Raw genomic sequence first — 13329 nt, 5'->3', positions numbered from 1 at the left:
TACCGTGATTACGTTTTCAAGACATTCGTTTTAGAACTGAATTTGATTCAGATAGCTATTTCCTCATCGAAACAAATCTACTCAACAGGCGCTCGGCTGACATCAGCGACAAACAACGTGTCACACATGGTACACACAGTGTTGAATACGTGGACACTCTCGCTCTGAATGTGGCAGTGTACTGTCTATCCCGATGACATGACGGGAACTGGTTATCGAATGTTTCTATAATTGTAATTGCGTAACAATACAAGCAGTCGACAATGTGTTTAACGGAAGTTCTCTACCAAGGCCCATACGTCACTTCCGCCTAAGTTCTGATGGATGCTAGCTCTAGATCTGTACGGGTAAGTGAAAGTAAACGCAACCAGCTCATTTTATCGTATGTAGTTTTTATTAAACATAATGATACAGACCTTCAAACCACAGATATAGAAGATATCGCGAGGTGTCCTTTCCCTTCCAGCATTTATTATCCAAACTATGCGGTAACTGCAAATTCCGTGTCGTGTTGACCTGTACTTGATATAAATTACACTGTTCTTTCGTTTGATAGGAAATGACATAAATAAAGTGAATCCGTCATCCTGCATGGTTGTTGTATGTAGTGCGCATGATTTGCAGTATTTTAATAACGGGGTGTAGACATAAAAGGTTTGTTGAATATCTGTAAAACTGTGTGGGTGACCATCAGGTGCATAGAAGACAATTAGACGGAAAATCTATATCAAAGTTACTGCTAGATAGACTTAGTGGTGCCATACATTTCAGGTTATAGGTGATTGGTTTACCACACCTTTCTGTTTCGTCGGCACATGGAATTTAAACGGAAATGACGTCATCATGTAAACGACATCTCCATATAAAGTCCGTTGCCGTATACCATTTTCTGTCAAATTGTCCTACATGTAATTCTTTGATACCTGAGTCCCTACTCGCGCCTTTATATTTGATACCAAATTTTAACAAATTTGAATCATTAATGTGAACAACAGATTGTGATTTGTTAATTCATCTGTAAATTTATATACAAGGCATAGTAAACTTAAATACATGTGCGACAAGCGTACTGTAACATGTCTTTGGCAAATGGGCCGGTGGCCTTGTAATGCAATAAATAATGAAGTCCGTTTAGTTGTGGTTTGACACATTTTTGTGTAAAACTACTTAGTCGTGTGTGTGTACACTGTGAACAATATAAGGATAAAATAGGATGTAGTGATATTTTTCTCACACAGCAACGGTTTCAAATTTAATACCCTACTCAACATAGTTTGCGTCAATCGCTGAACTTTGAACCATAACTGGGAAGTTCGATATCACAATAGTGTAGTAATGGGTACCGTCATAAATACGAGTTATTTTTAGCGCCAAACTTCTGACTGGTCGTGCTTCATTGTTGGTGTAAGTATGTTGTTTATCCATACACCCTGTGTACGTAGGCAGAGGTCGATTTGAGGACATGCTTATTCTTTAAGCCCACATACCAAAGATGTTAGAAAACTGGTTAACAGAATCGTGACTTGAAATTTTTCTGGTTGCCGATCATATATGGCATGTCAAGGCACTGTACACGTAATATACAGGGAGAATAACTGTACTATACAAATGCCTCTTTTTACAATGGTCCATCTCAATCTTTTTTTTACTTTTGAATTTGTTCTATGACAATTGACATCATGATTAACACCGAAACTGTAGTGCTCGCAATTATCACTTCGCCTTTAACAGACGTATGATTCATATCCGGTTAATTGTTACCAAACGATGATGTTACAGTGGTTTATTTCAGCTTTCATAGCGGAAGTAACAAATCAACTCTGTTAACTCTATCGAGAAATCATATCTGTGTTTCTAAAAATCAGTTTCAAACAGAAGGTCAGTGTCCTTGAGCTCTCGCGAGAACTCTGACAAACAAACAACATGTTGTCTGAGTGTTGCAGTGTAGATTTACATTCTATATGTCATAGTTAGAAGTTGGAACATAAACCATAAACAATGCATTTGTGTACCGAGTTAGTATTAGACAAGCACTTCACCTACTTGTAGATAAACCATTTTGTACGTATATCCAATGACGTGTGTGAGAATAGCAATTAATCACCATTACCGTGTTTTGTTTGTGAAACGTGAAAACTAACAACCCATCGATCGCATTATATTGAATTTCAATACAGGCAAGACATTGGTCTACCACTACGTTCAGGCTGAACGTCCTTCACAGGAACTGCTTTATTCACTAACAGCAGTATGGGGACCACTAGGGCTATCTGGAACTTATCTGTTCTAGTTATACTGAGCCATGTCGTCGACACCAATATACGTAAGATAACTTTTATTCTATTACTATGTCATATGCATATACACATTGCGATAACGTCTAAAAGCACGAAGTCAGACTGGTTGAACGTACGTTCACATACCCATCACCTTCCAATCAGGAGCCCAGATAACTGTAAAGGTAGTTCGGTCGATGGTATCGCCTTGTGTTACATTTAGGCTAATATGGAAATGACATCCGGGGTTTAACTAAGTTAACGGAAATCATTATTTTCAGACAAATTTCCAGTAACGAATACACAACAGGTTCGTATGAAGCCAATACTTCACAATATTATTTGTATTATATATTCCTTGTGGCAGCAAACCAATGACTATTACTGAAACCCCCTGTTTTCCATTTGGTATAGAAAGGGACATGTCTAAAAATATTACAATGTAACTACGTTTGAATCGTTCTACCAGATCGAGCGTGAACTCGGAAAAGGGACATGTGGTTGAAACATGCATGCCTGTTTCTAAATTCAAAGTGGAAGAACAAAACTTGTTAGTTAATGCTTAATACGTGTTCTGAACAATATCACTCAAGTAGGTCGTGCAGCACTACAGTTATGCCGTAGATCTGGTACTCAATCATTGATTCAAATGTAACTGCCACAATTGTAGCTATGTTTTTATTTACAATACTGAAAAAAAATTATATATATTTTATTTTGTGTGACTCAACATTGTTCTTCTTATTGTTTATTCTTTTACTGGGTTTGCAAAGAAAAACAAAGCTACAATGCTATTAATGAACCTCGCTAATCTAAAATCGTCTCTGAAATTATTTACAGAGTTTTGTCATAAAATGAGCCAATTCCCTAGCTTCAGTTATCGCATCAATAGCAAAACTCAGTACGTAAGCACTCGAATATGTTCATTTTTTGTTCAAAACCGCGGCAATAAATATTCTGAACCGCTACATTAAAGTCGTTCGCTGCCGCCATTACGATCTCGTTCTTGAACATAGAGCATGCGAACTAGTTAACATGTCCACCGAAGTACAGACAAATAGCTGAAACGTCGAGAATATAGTACGATTTCCACTTGAAAATAGTATTGAGGAAGAATTAATCTGATCGAGAGCGACATATTTATAGACAATGACATAGAATATGCAGAGGTAATGAGGTGAGGGATATTGTCTACAACAAAACCCCAGTTCAAATATGTGTTCTGGATCCTGAGCACATTTTTGATAGGAGCTTACACACGACGTGGCGAAACAGCTACAGTACTGCATCTAAGTCAAATGTAAATCAAGTATCTGTATATTCAAACAATGTGACAATAAATGAGGGCTAACGACGTTATGTAAAATGTTATGTTAGGAACAAGACACTGCAGAGTATCTAACGTAGAAAACATCAATATAAACTGATTTAAAGTCAAGTTTGTCTCCCAATAAAGTTTGTCCAGGAAGTATGTGCGAAAGGGATCTACGTTCGTGGTCTTAGAACCAAAGTCATGCAATGAAGGAGTACTGATTGTAATGTAAGCTGACAAGCATTTATAATACATATTTTTTACATTTTACCGTTTTCAGAGACATTTACATCAAAGAACGTACGGCTTATGAATGGTTATACTCCTTATGACGGTCTAGTTGAAGTTCGTCTTACAGATCAAGAATGGACACCTGTATGTCAGGGTAATTGGGATTTAGACGAAGCGGACATACTATGCAATGAACTAGGTAAGGCTGCTTATAACTTAAGTAAGTTGAAATGTAATGATGGTTAGACAAGTATACAATATAAGTCTCGAAGATAAAGAAAGCTACAAAATAAATGTGGCGTGTAAAAAAATGTACAGCAGTAACTGTAATATATAAGTGGCATATAGTTAAACACGTACACACACACACACACACCAATATCATGTCATTCTGTAATAATAGAAATTAAATAAAAATCCACACACACACACACACACACACACACCAATATCATTCTGTAATGATGGAAATTAAATAAAAAGCCACACACACACACACACACACACACACACACACACCAATATCATTCTGTAATAATAGAAATTAAATAAAAATCCACACACACACACACACACACACACACACACCAATATCATACTGTAATAATAGAAATTAAATAAAAATCTACACACACACACACACACACACACACACACACGCGCGCGCGCGCGCGCGCGCACACACACACACACACACCAATATCATGTCATTCTGTAATGATAATAGAAATTAATTGAAAAAAATCATGTCATTTTAATGTCTAATAATAGTTCCTGGCAATGTTAATGCTATGAGAAGGGACAAGATCGGGGACGTCCTCGCTAACGACCCCCGGCCTCGAATCAACGACATGATCTGCACTGGAAACGAGACCTCTATCATTGATTGTCCATACGATGAACATAAGAGCTGTAGGAATTCTGCAGGAGCTAAATGTAATTGTAAGTTAGTTTCTAAAATTATTAAAGTGAAACCATTTCTTGGATTCATACAATCATGCTAGCAATTCGAATAATTTTATTGACACATCATTGTTTTATAATTTGATGAATGATACATTTCTAGCCCTATTTATTTATCTTTCCGTCCTCTGTTTAACTTGTAATTTTTTTTTGTAATTTTCCTTCCGGTACTTGTAAATGTAGACCGCAGTAAGTATAATAGAGGGATACCTTAACTTTGAAATGCGTACATTAAGGTATAACTGTACATATACAACAATTCAAAAATAAATACATGCATAAATAAATAATTGTAAGTTAAATCATGGAAAAGTTACAGCAATTTTTCAGATAGTTTATTTAAGGTGAGAGGTGTTTATTTTCAAATGCTATCAGTGAGAGGACGACTTGGCCGTTTGCAGAGAAAGGATGAAAAACTACAACACAGGGCGGGTATCGGATCAAATTAAGCCTTGGCTAAAGGCAAACCAAAGCAAACAATGATCCCATGTAAACATACAATGATGTATTTATTATATATATATATATATATATATATATATATATATATATTCAAGATATCGTCTTTATCACCATTTCAGATTTTGGATACTTGGGTTGCTACAACCACAGCAGAAATAACCCATTACTACCAGATGGTAGCATGGTGAGTGACAATATGACAATTCAATTGTGTCTTGACTACTGTCGTCAGTTCAATACATCATATGCTGGTTTATACGGGAGATTGAAAAACGGTGAGATGACCTGTTTCTGTGGATTACAAAATTCTACATACTGGAGTAATGGTGAAGCAGTACACGGAAAATGCAACAAGGAATGTCTTGGTGACACTAGTCAAGTGTGTGGTGGTCAGAATGAACTTTCAGTTTACAACAGTAAGTATAAGTGATAACGCTAGACATGTGAGATTTTTGGTTATATGGCTTGCTACAACCACGACAAATAAAAGACAACATGTCATTACCAGACGCTAGTCGGTGGCACGGCAAGGTGACTATTGAATTGTCCAGACTATTATCGTCAACTCATATCGATATGTTGATATAGAGAACAGGTAAAAGGACTTAACATACTAAACATAGCGCCAATGGTGTTGTAGCACAACAGCTGTAGCACACTTGCATACATTTGTGGAATCTTTAATAACTTGCCTGCCCTTTCCACTTTTCATCTTAATTTGCACTATAAACCATCATGTAGCTGTTTGTATGGATGTGGTCTTGTTGCTAGGCATATTGCATATATTTATCAATCTGTATTCACTTACCTACCCATCCCTGTTATTATTTGTAATATGCATCGTCATTCCACTGTTATTAAGGACGTGCTCATGGTTGTTATGGCCAATTTTGTCAAAATGTTTTCAACAATAACTGCAGAATAACACCTCCAGCAACATCCCCACCAATTTTCAACCCCCATTCACCATGCAGTTTGAAGATATACGTTTTTGACCAAAATTGACATTTTAAGACCTAATTGCAGATCACTTATGGGATTATCACGTTGTGAATATTCATTTACACATGCCCAGATGCATCCCCATTGAATTCCAGCACAATCTGCTCGATAGTTTTGTAATTAGAGATGTTTCACCAAAGAGACACGATTTTACACCTAATTTGCATATCACTAACGGGAGCATGTTATGGACAAATCTTAATGTAATCCCCTCTAAGAACATTCCAACCACATTTCAGACCGATGTGCCAAGTAGTTTTGGAGTTTAAGATTTTTGATCACAAATCACATTGTTGACCCAAATCACACATTGGCGGTAAGATCATTTTGATTTGAACAGTTTCCCAACTTGACACCCAAGTAATCTACCAACCAAATAGCATGGCAATTGGTCCCACGGTTTTTGACTTTTAAGTTGTTTACACACATATCCAGACTGACAGACAGACAGACAGACAGACAGACAGACAGAAACATTGTCATGCCTATAGCACTACGAAACCTTACCAATTCAGTTGTGCTAAAAATTCTATTGTAGGTTATGAATATGGTGAAACAGAGCAAGCAAAATAGTTCAATACTAGTATGTGGTGATGACGATAGCGAGATATGTGGTTGCAATAATCATATTTCGGTTTATAGTAGTCCCGGAAGAATAGTTTGTGATATAAATATTTTATCGACATATCTTATTACATACATGGTATCACTACCTATCAAAAACTGGCAATGCAATACTGAAATTTATGAACATTCATGATAACAATTGCTGACAATGTTAATGGCATAACATAGTGAGCAGCTAAACTGTGCCACTGGTCATTCTAACGGATCTTGTCTCTTCCCCTAGCAAACCTTGGAGCCTGTGGAGCCAATGTTGTCAGTGGTTCTGGTATAATATACTCACCGGGATTTCCTGGATTCTATTTCATGAGAATGGAATGCCTGTGGACTATTACTACTCCTGAAGAGACTTCCGTCTTTATCGAGTTTGTTATTAATTACACCATTGGAAATGTAATGGTCTTCGAGGAACTGCATAACGAATATGTTGACTTAGTGATTGAGAATGGGACAGCCATGTCTTGTTCAAACAAAGTCTCCATTCAGTTCACCTCAGATGGCAGCGTTGATAGAAAGGGATTATTTGCAATTGAATATACAGGTATTTATGAAGTAAAAATACTGATTATACTGTCCACAGTATGACATTGTGTTTATTAAGCCGAAAAACTCTAATATTACATCATTCTGCATACACCCAAATTAATATTGCGGCTACTGAATCTGAACTTGTTATTTATTCATTAGGGCGGCCCTATTTAAGTATATGCTTCTCGAAGTAATTAAATACGCTTAAAAAAACTGGTCGGTTAAAATTTCAAAAAAGTAAGTGTATGTGTACATGTTGGTGATGCTTTTTATTAATTTACCATGATTGTACATTTTACAGCTGAATGACTTACAGTGACAGTTAATGCTAGAAGTTTGCAAACTATGCGAACCACTTGTTTAATCAAAAGTCCCGGTCAAATGTCACTGAGCCATTAATACTAATTTTCGTCAATAGTTACGCGCTTATGGAGTCGCTATCGTATCAGTGACGCTGTAATTTATTCCCTAATCCTGTCTCAGAGGGCGTAATTTTACATTACTTCACTGTATTGAAAAAATGTAGGGTCGTTCGGAGCATGTGACACACAGAAATAACAACCACCGCTCTTACACATGTGTCATTTCATTTTCACAGGTTTTACTCCCGACTGTCAGCCGCCACCTAACATTTTAAGTGACGTCAAACATTTCAAGTTTATTGGACTCTGTCCTTATTTCGTTGAAGACACTATTTCTATTATTTGTAATAGTGGACATGAATTGAGTAGCCCTCATCACATTATAGTGTGCCAAGAAGATGGAACATGGAACGATTCTTTCCCGAGTTGTAAATGTAAGAAAGTTATGTTTGTATGTATGTATGTATGTATGTATGTATGTATGTATGTATGTATGTATGTATGTATGTATGTATGTATGTATGTATGTATGTATGTATGTATGTATGTATGTATGTATGTATGTGTGTGTGTGTGCGTGTGTGTCGGTGTAGGGATAGGTAGTTGTGCTGATACTGTAACAGAAAAAATAATAATTATTTTTTTCTACTCATTCTAGATATACCACCTGCAAAGACAACCCCATTGCCATTTACTGGTAGGTAGTGATGAAATTGCAAAACTTGTTATCAATTTGTACACAATATATGCTTGAATAGTTTCAACAGTGATACAACTATTACATGTAGTATCAAAGCTAAGTTAGACTAATGTCGTGAAATCTACTCACTATATACCATCATACACATACATGTATTTTTATACCAAATCATTATTTCACCAATGATACCATAGTATAAAGCCAATTTCTGGATGTATGTTTGTAGTCTGCTTTGAAACTTGATTCATACTGTGTGTAAAATCTAACGTTATAATTTTATCTATATTAATAGATATATCATCTGAACAGCCATATGTGACATCCAAACAGTCAACAATGTCGACTAATACAGGTATTGATTGGCAGTATGTTATTATTTACCGTCTGTTTATTTATGTCCTATCTATTGATATCTAATATGCATAAACATGTTAAAGGCAAAGTCTTACTTATTTCTGTCTTTACCTTGCACTATTTACTGCTCTCAACTAAAATATGAGTGTTGGTGATAAATTAAAAATCGATAGCTTACTCAACCCTGGAGGCTTGTAAAGAAGCCCAACTGTACTTGACAAATGTTCGACTATTCTGATGATTTCTTGCTAAGTTTTATGGGAAAACAGCTTTGTATGACGTCACATCTGTCTTGCCAACATATATGGCATGGCCTTCATTTATACACAAATAGACGCAATACTCCAATAGCTATGTCATCTTCGTTCTCACACTGATCACAATATTCCATTACAGGTGTGATAATTGGTGCAGTAGTTTCTGTAGTTTTGGTACTTCTAATTGGAAGTTTTGTGGCATATTTTGTTTACAGACGGTAAGTGTCGAACTTATACCACCATTGCAAAAAGACCATAGCAAATAAAAGCAATATTTAGTCTGATAAAACCCAAATACATGAGATTTGAAGTTTGACTCACGGGACGCGATTTATTTTTACACACACTCAGATAACTTGAATTGCAAAAAAAATAAAATATATATATAGAGAGAGGTACCGCGCATAGTGGGGATGTAGAATCATGTTGATATCGTCAGTTGGAAAGTAAACACTCGGAGCTATTAAAATCATCAACATGTGTATGTTTTCAAAGAAAGCCTTTTTTTCTATTTCACTGGACAAAGTAAAGAATAGCAATAATTATCACCATTGGGTAAAGGATCACTGTGTGTGTATGAGTATGTGTACGTGTCTGTCTGTCTGTCTGTCTGTCTGTCTGTCTGTGCGTGCGTGTGTGTGTGCGTTTGTGTAGTGTATGTATGTATGTATGTATGTATGTATGTATGTATGTATGTATGTATGTGTGTGTGTAGTGTGTGTGTGTGTTATATCTCTGCTCTTGTCAGTCTAGGGTCTGAATTAAAATGTGTCCATCTTTGTGTCAAAACATGTCTCATGAGCGAAAAAAATCAAGACAACATTTCTTTTTATGTAAACATGAATTAAAAAAAATAATATTGCTAACTAACAAAAATATATATAGTAAATGCTTATGTTCATAATTTAATATGAACGAATTTGAAAATTAATCTAATGTTATCAAAGACTAAACATTTCAGTAGATGTGAGTACAAATTAAACTTCTGTCTGCATAAAGTAGGATGCAATATTCCCCAGAATTACATTCGAAATGGTACACACGAAATAATGAAATCAAATTTCACTGCAGAAAGCACAATTATAATATTTGATATTTTATTGCACGCCACGCAAAGATAAACTGGGATGACGTGTGTTTATGCGTGTGTGGGTGGGTGGGTGGGAGGAGTGGGGCATGGTGTTGAATGAATAAATCAATTATATTTGTTCCAACTAACACCGACTTCGTTGTGGTATTTATTGAAGGAAATTTAAGAAGCATCCAATCCCCAGTGGTATGCATTTCCTTAACCGCCAGTATGGTGACATAATTAAAGGCAAAGGCGAAGGGCCTGACGAAATAGATCAACACACGCCAATGAAAAACACTACGCCCTACGAAGTGATCGTTGATAATGGAGATGGACACTTGAACTTTAAGAATACATCACCGTGTGATGTGATCGAGAGCGTAAATCCTCAAACGGACCTAAACAATGATGCTAAACGAGGTAGTCAAACACTCGTCGTCGAAAATGATACAGGGGAAGTGATAGAATTACCCGACAGGAAAGATTACGTCATTAGCGGAACTGGAAAACCTCCAGAGGATCTTGAATATGCATATGCGTATGGTCACCTTGGTAACACAGCTGAAGCAAGTAATGACCATGAATCTAGCAAAACCAAGGCTAAAGATAATTCCATCGAAGGAATGGAGAACGAGTACGAGTCAGCAGATACCCCCAACGTCGGGTTCGTGGACAATATCATTTATGAAGACAACGATATGAAAGAGGGTATCACAACGGTGGAACATGTTCCAAGCAAAGACACAAGCTCACAAGACAATCTGGTCAGGGATGGGAATAACACCATGGTCGAAAACGTGGCATATGAGTCTGCTGGTGCTAATGACGTCGATTATACTGATGAGAACGTGTACTCAGCAATTGATGACGATGTTACAAATGGAGAGAAGGGAGATGTCGCCAGGGAAAATACAGACAACATGGCGATTCCAGATGAAGAGGATGTTAAATACTATGTGTTAGAAGGACCTGGGCCATGACATTGAACAGACATAAACACAATCACTGTATACGATACCTTACACATATTTTGACAATTCAATATTTAGTTGGATTCGATGATCCAAGTGATTTCATTTGCCTCCATTTTATCTTTGGGAAGATTACAGAATTTTTATAAAAAGAGAAAGAAATAATGTGCATTTACACAAGAGTCGGACATTTTGTCTAATAATTTCATTTACTTCCAACTTTACATTACAATAACTTTACAAACATAATATGTTGGACATATTTGCCACATCAACTCTACGAGTTTGTAAGTGTATATCTTATATTTGAATATACCATGACATTTATTCCATTTACATTTTTTTATTTTTATTTATGCAAGTGTCAGTTTTCTTATGTATCAACTTTCAAATATTCACGAAATATTTCTTTCACGTTTTATACATTTCATTTTAATTGTCATTTTAATGTAATATACTGTCAAACATTCGTGAAGACCTCTACTGCGTGCATACTTAGAAAATCAAATGAAATCCACGCAAGATTCAAAAACACAAGCCAATTAAGTAACGCTACTAGCGATTGCAAAAACGATGGATTTCAAACAGAAACAAAATGTAGGGGAGTGGTACACATTAATCATAGCCTACACAAGGTACAGATTGATAGTTATCTATTTCCGCATTTCATACAATTCTGCCAAATTGCAGAAATAAAAATAAACCATTTGCCTACAGTTTTTAGTATGTCTCCAGTACATAAATTTTAACAATACTAGCAGCCACCAATGGCTGTTTTCTGACTGCAGGGAAATGTGAACTTTGACCTTGATTTGCATATTGATTCAATAGCATATTCTTACTAATGTGAACAGATTGTATAATCGAGAATATAAGTATCTTTATGAAAATGTAAAATCATAGAAACAAATTACCTAAAACAAACTTGTACATTGTCACGTTCTTTTGAATGACCTGCGTAAGTTTGTCACTCTGATGGTATTTCATTCGAACCCAGACAAGAACACAGCACTTTTTATTTAATCAACTCACAACAACCGTTGTATAAGTGTAATATTTGAAAGTACACAGTAACAGCATTTACAATATATCAGGAATTTATTGAACAACTCATTGTTTATTATGGATTGACAGATTCATCATTGTGGGTGCGCAACTTCACATCGCTGTAACGTTGTCGTCACGGTGCACAACGGCCTAGTAATGTGAAGCGCCCTCAATGACGAATCTGTCAGTCTTTGGTTATTAATGTTTCGCTAAGCTTTAACCTAAATTCATTGCAAAGATTCGAAGATTTGAGAATCAGTTAGACTTGAAATGTTCACCTTAATCCATGAGAAACAAAATAAATCTCTACATCACTTGCTCAAATAAACATGTACTGCTGTGTTTCTTTTACCCGAAAATGATGCAGACCTTTATTCAGTGGTAATATAATGCCTTTCCAAAATTTGCCATGGTGGCGCTCTACTTCCTGTCTGTGTGTACCTTGGGGGTATACATGGTATAGGTTACTCAGTTAATCATAGCGCACTGCTGCGCTCCTCGATATCTGAACAATAATACCAAGAGACAAAGCTCTTAAGAAACGGTACGATGAGTTGATGATACCCCCAATTTGAGTGAGGGCGCTGTATTTCAATTTCCTGTTTGAACTCTCGAATGACCTATTGTAATGTACATGTGTGTACTTGTTAAATTTATAATCCACAAAACAGACATGCCGTCCTACTGTCTTGCACCTCTTGGCATCGTACCGTTTCAGTGCACAAAATAACCGATTTTTAAGAGCAAAATCCTAAGTGGCTAAAAAATTAACAACTGGAATAATCGTGATATAAAATGTTATTATCTTTGTGGTATTCAGGGAATATATTTGTTTATAATTATGCCTACACAAGCTTAACGTCTTTATAGCATGGACTTTCGATTTCCACCTGGCATGATGTGATGACCGTGATTTGCATGTATACAACAATCAACTAGCAGTAAGTCGTCACGTCTTATTTGCGAAAACCCTAAGTAAAGTTTCTTTACCCGGATATTTGCAGTGCATGAGTAAGCTATGAAGTTTGGTGGCATCAAGGTTTCGATACATAATTGTTTCAATTGCCAATGAAAATATCACAACTGTGAAACCAGCCTACAAAAAATGTCAAAGGTTTTAAAATAACAGCTATCATTACAACTGCTATTCACTTCTCTTGCCTTGGCT

The 13329-nt window shown here is 36.2% G+C and overlaps 1 protein-coding gene across 3 annotated transcripts; it reads left to right on the top strand.

The window, feature by feature from the left end:
• The first annotated feature begins 264 nt into the window (after positions 1-264).
• Positions 265-12470, top strand: LOC144448281 (uncharacterized). 3 transcript variants are annotated; one of them, XM_078138464.1, is made up of 11 exons: positions 265-347; positions 2178-2323; positions 3869-4018; positions 4591-4761; positions 5364-5660; positions 7097-7411; positions 7997-8194; positions 8419-8457; positions 8753-8812; positions 9211-9289; positions 10319-12470. In XM_078138464.1, exons 2-11 carry the CDS (start codon positions 2251-2253, stop codon positions 11121-11123), a joined length of 2187 nt encoding a protein of 728 aa, XP_077994590.1. In that variant the 5' UTR covers positions 265-347; positions 2178-2250; the 3' UTR covers positions 11124-12470. The 3 variants fall into 3 exon arrangements, with proteins under 3 accessions (XP_077994590.1, XP_077994592.1, XP_077994593.1); XM_078138466.1 differs by lacking the exon at positions 265-347 and adding an exon at positions 1312-1404; XM_078138467.1 differs by lacking the exon at positions 265-347 and adding an exon at positions 1901-2061.
• The last annotated feature ends 859 nt before the right edge of the window (positions 12471-13329 follow it).

Source organism: Glandiceps talaboti, chromosome 17, assembly GCF_964340395.1.
Source record: "Glandiceps talaboti chromosome 17, keGlaTala1.1, whole genome shotgun sequence".
Taxonomy (NCBI): domain Eukaryota; kingdom Metazoa; phylum Hemichordata; class Enteropneusta; family Spengelidae; genus Glandiceps; species Glandiceps talaboti.
Note: the sequence above shows the minus strand (reverse complement) of the source record. Positions and strands in the feature narration are given on the sequence as shown.